Source organism: Pollachius pollachius (genome assembly GCF_949987615.1).
Source record: "Pollachius pollachius genome assembly, chromosome: 6".
Classification (NCBI taxonomy): domain Eukaryota; kingdom Metazoa; phylum Chordata; class Actinopteri; order Gadiformes; family Gadidae; genus Pollachius; species Pollachius pollachius.
Window position 1 is genome coordinate 22,957,066 of NC_136939.1, and position 11,815 is coordinate 22,968,880.

At 43.6% G+C, this 11,815-nt stretch overlaps 2 protein-coding genes across 2 annotated transcripts; both read left to right on the forward strand.

Annotated features, from left to right (window-relative positions):
- The first annotated feature begins 1,675 nt into the window (after positions 1–1,675).
- tbl2 (transducin beta like 2) lies at positions 1,676–8,322 on the forward strand. Its single transcript, XM_079737637.1, has 7 exons — positions 1,676–1,854; positions 3,189–3,304; positions 3,835–4,019; positions 6,264–6,415; positions 6,709–6,835; positions 6,979–7,131; positions 7,709–8,322. The coding sequence occupies exons 1-7, from the start codon at positions 1,731–1,733 to the stop codon at positions 8,166–8,168; spliced, it is 1,317 nt and encodes a 438-aa protein (XP_079593763.1). The 5' UTR covers positions 1,676–1,730; the 3' UTR covers positions 8,169–8,322.
- A 214-nt stretch (positions 8,323–8,536) lies between these two features.
- Positions 8,537–11,674, forward strand: bcl7ba (BAF chromatin remodeling complex subunit BCL7B a). Its single transcript, XM_079737805.1, has 6 exons — positions 8,537–8,690; positions 9,726–9,801; positions 9,896–9,989; positions 10,275–10,442; positions 10,802–10,878; positions 11,119–11,674. Exons 1-6 carry the CDS (start codon positions 8,599–8,601, stop codon positions 11,203–11,205), a joined length of 594 nt encoding a protein of 197 aa, XP_079593931.1. The 5' UTR covers positions 8,537–8,598; the 3' UTR covers positions 11,206–11,674.
- Positions 11,675–11,815: the final 141 nt, after the last annotated feature.

The window sequence follows — 11,815 nt, forward strand, 5'->3', positions numbered from 1 at the left end:
TGAAAACTCAGGACTGAACTGGATAAAATTGTTTTTGCATTCACTTTTCCTTCTATTTTGTATATCAAATTGTTATTTTTCAGAATGACTGCTTTTCAGCCTCATCAACGGCAAGACAAGTAGAACTAGCCCTAAACGAACCCATTTGTTGCTATCAAACCAACACTAACTAAACCTATTTTATATCATATTTTATAACTGGGCTATATGGATTGATTTTCAGTGTGTATTGAGCCTCTTTACTACTGATCTGTAAGATGTGTTTTAAAGATACTGGTCATTAGTTAAAGGTAGGGCCTGTTGTACGGATGTTATTTTATATACTTCCAATTTTTTCCTACATCCGTATTTTGATTAAGGCAATTTCAGGATTTTGACCAAATGTTTTTAAAGCAGTCTAGCTGAAGGATTAACAAGAGGGTCTACCTCATTACTAGTTTGTGCTACACACGGTTTTCAAAAGGCCTCAAAAGGCATTGTACCTTGCTAGAAAATAGGTTATGAAGACTTTTACCATGCCTTGTGGATAAGCCATTAGTGAATATCATTTAATGTAAGACACTAAACTTATCAGAGTTCCATGTGATCAAAATCCAAGGTTCAGAGCTTGAGTCATAAGCAGATACTAGATAAACCTCTTGTTTAACTGAAAATATTAGTGAATTCATCTGACTCTTCGGTAAATTAAATCGATATGTCTGGTTGGGGTAAGAACTTCCAAGACATTTTGTACACTCTTCAGACTTACTGACTTTGTACAAAAGTTAAGATCTGTCAATAATTCCTGTTTCCGCTCAGTCCACATGTGGGGATGAAGATCAATTGTATCTTGAATTGATGATTTGCGTGTATGGTGAAGTTTAAATGATTACTAGTTACAATATTTTTTTCTTTTTGGACACCTACAACATCTAAAATGTAAAACATTCTTGGCCGTTTTGTCCTTCACTTCTGAGGCCTCTTACAACATACATACAGAGTAGAACCACATCAACCCCTATTCTGAGATGAGTGTTGAATGTGCCTCCAGAGACATATGTGTAGAAGTTGTACATGAATACACAACGCCCAACACTTTGTCTAGCAACTGGGGAAGATAAATAATGGCTGAAAGTTTCTGACCTCCACCTTCCAGCTGCTGCTTCGGTCTTTAGTCTGAACTGACAGTTGGTTACCAGCTGGTTGAGCGTGAGTTTCCAAGATTCACATCAATATTGAAAGACCTGAGCCTCCTCATCAAAGGAAACCTGGTCTGCTGTTTGGATGCCCTCCAAGGTCCCTTCCATCTCCTGCCCTATAACGGTGACAGATACAGTTTAACAGCCTCCCATGGGAACAATCCTATGATGGCAGCCTCTACTTTTCTCGAACAAGTAAATCCCAAAGGTAGTTAAGGATTGCAATGAATAAAATACAAATAATACAACTGCAAACTTCAGCTTAGATGGGTCTAATGTGTGCCTTCAGAACAGGATAAATAAGTATTTAAATGTATATACGTTTATCAGACCTACTCGTGAAAAAATAGTTGACTGAATAGTGTGCATTTTATATTTATTATGAAATGTTTGAGTGGCACCCAAACTACTCGTAACCTGAACTCAACATGTAAACCATATTCTTCCCGTCTCTGAGTTGTTTTGTTGACGCATGCGCACTGTGACTGTCCACTTCATTGATTACAACTACTTCTTGTAACCTCTTGCAACTACGTGGCAGAAACTACGAAGATGGAGTTAGCAGCTCTCGTTGCTTTAACATTGTTACTAGGTGCCTTGATTCTTCTTGTCGCGATTGCAGTCAGAAAACAGAACGTGGAAACAGACGAACCAGAGCAGACAGCAGAACCAGTGGGTAAGAACTCTGTCAGCTAGCTCCAAGGGGCTAGCTGTTCCTCTTGACTATTAATAATGAAACAGCCAAAACATGGGCTGGTGTTTAAGAAACGGGAATCTTTACAAGGAAATCCAGGTATGCAACTCGCACAAATAAAGAATTTATCTATAAAATGGTTAGAATATTTCTAGCATGTATTTTCGAGATGTCATTCATGCTCAGTCACTAGCTGTCTTGGTAGTCACCATGTGAGTCTGCTAAGGCTACACGTCACCCTAACTATGTGTTATAGTCGGTGCTTACCCCGATATATGTGGTAACAGTCCTTCGACCACCAGATCTATCAAGCAAGGGAACACTTAGCCTGAACCAATGCAGTTCTTCAACACACTAATCCCCACGTAGTTCATAGTGTGTTTCTGCAGTAGAGGAGGCGGCGGCTTCTGGACCTCACTCACCGCATTTCTAGGACCCTGGTTTATAGGACCCTGGATTCCTGGAACATGGTCTCTTTGACCCTGGTTTCTTGGACCCTGGTTTCTAGGACCCTGGTCTCTAGGACCCTGGTTTGCTAGGACCCTGGTCTCTAGGACCCTCGTTTCTAGGTCCATGGTCTCTAGGACCCTGGTATATAAGACCCTGGTGACCCTGGACTATAGGACCCTGGTCTATAGGACCCTGGTGACCCTGGACTATAGGACCCTGGTATATAAGACCCTGGTGACCCTGGACTATAGGACCCTGGTCTATAAGACCCTGGTGACCCTGGACTATAGGACCCTGGTCTATAGGACCCTGGTGACCCTGGACTATAGGACCCTGGTCTATAGGACCCTGGTGACCCTGGTCTATAGGACCCTGGTCTATAGGACCCTGGTTTCTTTCGCTGCCTCCGGGACCAGAGCGAATTTATCCAACCACTAACCCTAACACAAACCCTAAACCTAACCACCTCTAATACATAAACTTTTTTTCGGTATTAGCAACGTTACTCAAACCCTTTTAGTTTAGGATTGAAACCCTAAACTGAATCACCTAATGCGAAACATTAAGGTAAGATATATATGTTTTGCATAGCTCTATTCATATATGTAGTTTCAATTGTGTAGGGTCTACTCGGTGATTGCACACCGAATGCAATACAAGACCCAAATACTGCGAGTTCTACATTGAAGTAGTCCACACAGATACCTGCTGTAGAATTGCGTCATCGTACACTGACAGAATGCCTTTATACACTACAAAATAAGATGTCAAGAGTCCTTCTATGTGGAGCCCAGCAGCAACAAAGCAACAGAAGACGAGCCACTAGTTGCTAGCCCTGTGGTAACAAGAGGTTCCTCTGTTTACAGCCGAAGAGAATCACAAGCCCCTGGCCACCAAGAAACCCAAGCCGGAGAAGCAACGCACCCGGAAGGACAAAGCCCAGCACAGCTTCAGCCACCCGCTGGTGGCCTCCACCCTTAAGGTAAGCCTGTGTGAACACCTCTGTGTTAGAGACACTCGTAATGTACTCCCAAGTCGTTGATAAATGCACCACACCGCATCATTCACTTGCGGTTAACGATCACAGAGACGACCTGAAATTGTTTTTTAGCGAGCTTACACTACCGTTCAAAGGTTTGGGGTCACCCAGACTATTTCATGTTTTCCATGAAACTCACATTTTTATTCAACATTTTTCAGCTTGTGCTAACATAATTGAACAAGGGTTTTCTAATCATCAATTAGCCATTTGACACGATTAGGTAAACAATGTACCATTAAAACACAGGAGGGATGGTTGTCATTTACGACATTAACAATGTCTAGACTGAATTTCTGATTCATTTAATGTTATCTTCATTGAAAAAAACAGTTATTTTGTTTAAAAAATAAGGACATTTCTAGGTGACCCCAAACTTATGAGCGGTAGTGTACTTCAGCGAACCGCATTTTTTCACGCATTGAAAGAAAGCCGTATTTTACAGTTTGCATTGTGTTCTGCTGGTACACCAGAGCCACAGTGGAAACGTCACGTCCATTGACTTCAGCAGCAATGGGAAGTACCTTGCCTCCTGTGCTGAGGACCGCACCGTCCGGATATGGAGCGTGAAGGACTTCATGGACCGGGAACACAAGTGTCTGCGGGCCAACGTGGACCTGGACACCGCCACCTTGGTCAGCTTCAGTCCCGACTCAAGGTAGTCTGTACACCAACAAATCAAACGTTCATCTCTCATCTCATCTTCAACCCGCTTACCCGGGGTCGGGCCGCAGGGGCAGCAGCTCTAGCAGGGGAGCCCAGACTTCCCTTTCCCGGGCCACAATGACCAGCTCTTACGGGGGGATCCTGAGGCGTTCCCAGGCAAGTGTGGAGATATCTCTCCACCTAATCCTGCGTCTTCACCGAGGCCTTCTCCCCGCTGGACGTGCCTGGGACCCCTCCCTAGGGAGGCGCCCAGGGGTGATTCTTACAAGATGAACCACCTCAGCTTAGTAATGCGCGATATAAACGATATACGATATAAACGATAAAAAATGGCCTACGATAGAGATTTTAATTCTATTGCTCTATCGCGATAATGCATGTTGATGACGCAAAATACAATGTTTAATTTTTGGTTTGGTGCAATTCCTTTTCACATTGCAATTTTCGCAACAGTGCCAGAATTCGTCAACAAACCTGCATGTGTGCAAAGAACGTTAAATCATTGGACAAAAAGGTCTGGGGCGGGGTAAAGCGTTAAAGAAAAAGGGGGGGGGGGAAGCACCGGTGAAAGTAAACAATCATGGATATCCAGCGTGATATACATTGATCTGCGGACCTGTCCAACTCCTTCTCCCTCATCCTGACTCAGAATGTGTTAAATGCATCGGCATTTTTAAGTTATGTTTTCCAGCATACTTTTTACTTGCTTTTGTCGGACCGTCGGGTGGTGGCTCAACATGGAGCAAAGAGGAGACGGAATGTCTTTTGGATATCGGACCCAAATATCCGAAAGATGTTCCGTCTCCTCTTTGCTCCATGTTGAGCAACGTCTCCGAGACCACCTCTCCGGCTGGGTCAACCTCCTTTTGATGGTTAAAAATATCACGTAATCGACAAAAATCTTAACAATCAATGATCGTTCATCAATTAATCATGCCCATCCCTAATTGTCAGTACAGTGTCTGTTCCTTATCTAGAAAGACACCCGTTTTTCCGGTTCTCTGCATCTTGGGTGGCATTTAAGAACCAAGGACTTAAACTAAGTGTAGTGCCTTTTAGAATGGTTTGCACTAAAGGAAAGAAACCCAATACTAATTTTATTTATCTGCAACATTATGTTGTATGATTACAGTGTTTCACAATAAATGTTCTCGAAATGACATACTATATTTCTCTTTTTTTTAAATACATTTAGCAGTTTGGCTTACCTTAGGGTCTATGTAACCTGTTCTGAAACGGTTATTTTAAGATTTTATATTGTGATATATATCGTTATCGCAAGAGGCTGCAATGTATATCGCAATATGGATTTTAGGCCATATCGCCCATCTCTACCTCAGCTGACTCCTTCTCTAAGCAGAGGAGCAGCGGCTCTAATCAGAGTTCCTCACGGAGGGCTGAGCTTCTCCCCCCATCCCTAAGGGAGACGCCAGCCACCCTCCTGAGAAAACCCTTCTCGGACGCTAGTACCCGTGATCTCGTCCTTTCGGTCGTCACCCGTCCCTCATGACCATAGGTGAGGGTAGGAACGATGGTCGGCCGGTAGATGGAGAGCTTTGCCTTCCGGCGCAGGTCTCTTTTCATCGTGAAGCATCTGTTGTTCTGGTTGTTATTGTTTCTGTAGTTGTTGTTTGAGGAGCTCACTGGGCTGTGGGCTGATTGGTAAGTGCATGTTTAGATCTTAAAGTCCCAGGTAACCCAAACCCATGATTGGATTCTCACCTGGTTAATGGAAGCCATCTTGGTATCATCATAAAATATGTTTTTGGTCAATCTATCGATTCACTGTCTTGAGCGTTTTAATCTGTCTTAATCTGGCTCTAGAGGCCAACTGCGGAAGATTATTTTGGTAAATGATGTCATCCCTTCGTACCCTACCAATGGCGCTACCACAAGACTGACCAATCACAATACTTTCCTCGTCCCGTGTTCCCACCCTGTGCAATGGGGAAATAGACGAGAGACAATTCTGATGTTTTCTCTGCATCACACAACATTTCTCACCGAATTGATGCAAGAATATCAAACAAACCTTAAGATCAATTACATTTATGGTTTATTTATTTTGGTTGACATCTTTGCCATTGGACTTATCTGTTAAATCTTTCTTTCATTAACTGGGAACTGGGAACAGCAGAGCGGCTTTTGTTATACAAACACCTTCAAACACCCTGTTATTCACAGCAGAATAGGCACTACAAAAGGATTAATGAACTCTTTTTTTTTTTCCTTGTAGGGCCTTCATCACATGGCTAGCCAATGCAGATACCATCCGAATATTCAAGATGATCAAGAAGGAAGATGGCTCCTTCACTTTCAAAGCCGCTCCCGAGGACTTTCCACAGAAACACAAGGCCAGCATTCTTAATATCGGCATTGCAGAGACCGGTATTACAATTTAAACAGTTTATTGGTGTCTGTGTATATATAAGCAAGTACAATTTTTATTTATTCATACAATTTGATACATATGGCCATGGATAACATAAGTTATAAATCCTGGTTTAAGAAATATCCCCCCATCTTGTGACAAAGTAAAAAACCTTAAACCTTTTTAGAGGGTCTATCATGTAGTGACTGGCCTCACCTGGCCTGAGAAAGCAGCTGTGAATACATCTGTTCTACCAGTGTTATGTACCAGAGTCACCTAATGGACGCTTTGCAATGTGCTTCTTCCTCAGGGAAGTTCATCATGAGCGCCTCCTCAGACACCAGCATCCATATATGGGACTTGAAAGGGGAGATTCTGGCCTCTATCAGCACTAACCAGATCAACAACTCGTACGCTGCAATCTCCCCTTGTGGAAGGTATGGCCAGCGCTCTTCCCAAGTGCAACTTTGGTTTCACATCAAATTTTATTGCGTTGTCTTAATGTATGTCAGAAAACAGGATCCGAGCAGTAAGAGTCAACAAACAATGAGAAGTGTCTCTTTTGAACTGATTTCAACAGGTTTGTTGCGTCCTGTGGCTTCACCCCTGACGTGAAGGTGTGGGAGGTGTGCTTTGGGAAGAGCGGGGAGTTTAGAGAGGTGACGCGTGCCTTCGACCTGAAGGGCCACTCTGCAGGTGTTCACTGCTTCGCCTTTAACAACGACTCCACCAGGTAAGGCCTATCCTTCCCCCCCCTCTTCTCACAGTGTATTTCACTGCCTAGTAGCCCACGGTTTGCCATGACATTTTTAATATATCACGCAAAGAACGGCGCTTATATCTTGTGTTTGCAACAATGTTAACCTACTTGGGCGATGCTGTGAGGGTGGCTGGTAAATTCATCTTTTTAGCTCATTTTAACAAGACACGAGGAAGGAAATCCATATTTCTGGATCCTGACATCCCTCGCTAGGAGGAGCTATGAGGAGCTCTGTCCTCCATCAGGCCCAATGTAGAGATGACCTAGAGCAAAGTGCAATAAAGATTAATTATATTTTATACCATGTGCCATACAAGTGCATCATTTGCACAATAAGTAGAATCTTGCACCTTTTTGATGCGACTAATCATCCGCATTCTGCCCAGTCACGGTCCGATTCCAACCGCTACTGCCATCGTGTTTTTGTTGTGCTTTTTATCCTTTGTGTATCCCTTTTTGTGTTTTTTATTTTTAAACGTCAATCGTGCCCTGTGGCGAGGGGGGGATCCACTTGCGGTACGATAAAAGGGGCCCAATGTGTCTGACCCAGGATGGTGAGCGTGTCCAGGGACGGCACGTGGAAGCTGTGGAACACGGACGTGGAGTACAAGAAGCAGCAGGACCCCTACCTGCTGCGCACGGTCAGCTGCAGCTCCTCGGAGGGCAGCCTGGCGGCGCTGTCGCCCGACGGCCGCGTGGTGGCCATCAGCAGCGGCTGTGACGTCACCATGTTCGACGCCACCAGCGGCCAGCGGGAGGAGGAGATCCGGGGCGTCCACGGCGGAGAGATCACGGGGCTGCGCTTCGACATCAACGGCCGCTTCCTGGTGTGCAGCGGCGACAAGGCCATCCGGGTGTTCCACAACGCGCCGGGCTACCGGGCCGCCATCAAGGACATGCAGGAGATGCTGAGGAAAGCTCAGAACGAGGCCATGAAGCAGAGACTGCAGCAGCAGATCAAAGACGCTCAAAGTGCTCTAGACATAGTGTTGGCGACTCCAACGGACTAATGAAATGGTCCTCGTCTCTTTATTGTCCCACATGTTCACATGTTCGCTCAACAACACAAATCTCTGGGTGACCGCCACACCTTTTGCTAAATGGCCTGCATTTGACCGAAAGCCATTTGTGTGAAGTTTTAATAAAGTTGTTTTTATGAAAGCTTTCTTTAGTTCTATTTAGGCTAATATCCCTGCAAGACCCAAAGAAACGTATTGTCAGTCAAAGAGAAAATGTTACGGCGGACGCCACCCTACGGACGTTATCTGCCATGCGTTATGAGACCTCACCTGGTGACTTTTTGTAAATGCAAGCGAAAACTGAGTTGCATTGTACTTAATGAGAGTAGGAATATCTCGCGAGATTTGGAGTTGGAACAGCTGAAGTCAAAGACGCGTTTGCGTGTAGGAGTAAAGCTTAGACACAAATCTATCCTTCAATATGTCTGGACGCTCTGTACGAGCGGAGACCCGAAGCCGTGCTAAAGATGATTTCAAAAAGGTGATGGCCGCAATTGAAAGAGTACGAAGATGGTAGGTGCAACTCCATTTTCAGAAGGATATCCTGGCCAAAGTAGCAGAATGACAGTGATGGGCGCGTTACACAACCAATGGGAACTGTTATATTAGCAGGGTTATCGTTATAGCACTTCAATACTTTAGTTAATTCGGCATGGATATCTTAACATCTAATGAGCAACGTGACGGAAGACAATCGTTTCCCAACTTTGATCATGTGCCAACGCAACGGCCTTGATTCCGATGGACAAAACTTGTTCAAGTCCAATGAAAACTGAGGGAACGAACCCGCCACCCGCCTTCGCCCCGTGTAAAGCGGTCCATAGAACGCAGTCGCGTTTTGTCCGGATGTGTGGAAGGTGGGGTGAAAAGGTGCTACCGGAAGCTATGTGTGCGCAACACTGCTGAAGCGGAAGAACTCTTTGTAGATATTAAAGTATTTATCAATGATCCAGGCCTTCTTTCTTCACCAGTATAGTCGTGCGTCTTGTCTCCTGGTCCTGACTAATACGTTAGGGATCATAAAGAGAGCCATTGAATAATTAGCTAAGTTATAATAAAGGAAATGGAACAAATAAAAATAACCATTTCGTTTTTGATTAAATGAGAATCATCAACCGTAGACAACTGTATGACCCATGTTTGTTACTTGATTGAAATATTTGAACCTTGAATGTCAACTACTTTAGCTACCCGTTGTTAAATCCATTGAATTCTAATCGATTGAATTCAAAAAGATCTAGCCAGTCAGGCTGGCTTACAGGCCAACTCAGCATTTTAGACCAACATATGCCCCTAAGTGTATCCAAACATTATAACATAATAACTATGTGTTAATGTAAGTGTATTGGGGGCCTTCAACTGAGGAATGTATTTCAGCATTGCATTTAAAGAACATGATAATCACGTAAATGTATTTTGGAGACTCATTATCTTGAAGATGCTCCCCTGGTTAGAATACAAAAGTGTGTATGCTTTTATGTATATTAAAATACTTTTAATATTTGGATTAAACTAGGTAAGTGCAATCAGAGTTTTGTTTTGTTCCAGGGAGAAGAAGTGGGTCACCGTTGGCGATACGTCTCTGAAGATCTTTAAATGGGTTCCTGTTGTGGACACTAAAGAGGTAGCATCAATCAATCCCTTTATTTTATCAGTAACTCTTAGCTCTTAAGGCGATGACCTTGTTGTATTATCTGCTGTCCTTGCCCTAAATGCAGAAAGACAAGAGCGTCCTGGGCAGAGCGGTCCGGGACTGCTACACCGACGGCCCGGAGTCGGAGAGCACCAACCCAGCTCTGCTTGATTTCCAAGGTAGGCCTCGTGGTTCTTATTATGGGATTTCTCTTTACTTCCTAATTCTCTGTTCACTATGGTAGTGAGCTGCTATACCCAGTGGTCTAAAGGAAATCACTCATTGTTATCTCAGTTATTTATTCACTAAGTAATTATTCTTGTCATACCATCAATCAATCAAGTCATATTTTGTACCTACCTTGTGTATGCTGAACTATACCGTAATTCATTTGAGATTCACAAGAAGAATTTTACAAGTTACAGAAATCCTAGGGAAATTCATGACCGGCCTCCCCTCTGCAGATGAGACCAGTAACCAGAGCTCTCTGTCTGACGCCTACCAGCCCAAGGTGGACAACAGCAGTAACTCGGTCAGCCCCCAGCCCAGCGAGCCTCTCAGCCCCGCCAACATAGGAGACTTCCACGCTGACAGCTCCCAGCCCCCCATGCTGGGACACGAGGCCTCGGAGGGTGAGGCCTTGACCCGTTGCTTATAACATGCATATCAAAGAGTTGTTATGCACTAAATAACTAGTAGCCCCGCTACTATTGGCTGGTTTAACACAAAGACGACAGGGAAGCGTCGGCAAGCAGCCAATTGCGTACAGTGTCATTTGAACTAGGCCCGTCGATCACGCCTCTTGTGCTGAAGAAAATGACAGCAGCTTCCCCAGACCAACGTGCCATCTACGATGGAGCTTGGTCTGGCAATAGCCAGGCTACTAAATAACAATACCTGGCGTGGATGTGCGAGGTGCCATCCAGATCCTCTTATGTATTTCTGTTATGTTTATTCTTAAACGGGTATGATTCCACGTTTATATTTTCAGACTCGTCGCTGGCATGTGAACTTGCCGATGAACCTCCGACATTAATCAAAGAAGAGCTGTTGCCTGTCGCAGCACAGGTACAAAAAACTGCATACATATACGTATTGTACCAACTACATCGGTACAATACTACTGTTACACTACTTTCTAATGTCGTAGCAGCTATTTGAAATGACCCAACATTCTCACATGATGGGCTAACAGCCGTTGTCCTATGTTTAACCTGAAGCCCCTACATGATGTGGAATAGCTCAGGTTCAAGATTGTTGTGATGATACAGCGGGACCCCTAACGGTTCTTGTTTATTTCCGCAAAAGGATGAGGAGGATTCATCTGGTGCCCCACCCCTGAAGAAGGCCTGCACTGAACAGAGCTCCGGTTTGGCCGTCCCTCTGATGAGATAATAAAGGTCCTGCTGAAATCACTGTTTTTGCATTACGTCACTGGATTCTGCATTATAACTCTGGACAAATTATGATGTTTTTGGTTGTTTTGATGTAGTTTGATTATATGATTATACGTATGAACATTGTACAGATTTCTTTGATAAGCAAACATGCTCTTTATATTGGTTCAGTTGCTCTTCATTTGTTCAGATGGCCTCTGTACAATCCAGTTAGTCTCTTGCTGTAATTTATACTTTCATAGCATTTTGTTGTCGTCCAGACTAATGGTATAAAATGTCCTGAGCATGTGGGTAACACTCACAAATGTAATAGAATTGTATTTTTCCAGAGGGTGGTAGGCCTACTATACAAGTGTCTACTTTTACAAACCAGCATTTGGATGTAGGACTTTCCTTTTTTTATTCTATGCAAATACATTCAAATTAAATTAAATCAGACTTTTATATTTAATTAAAGGTGAATTTTACTGAAAGAAATGTGTCATGGACTTTTATATACAACTTATCAGCAGCCATACTTATGATAGGCAGGATATTTAAATGATTAATGAGAACAATTAAATAGATGTTAGCGGTCAGTCACAGGGCACTGGCTACTTCGATGACTT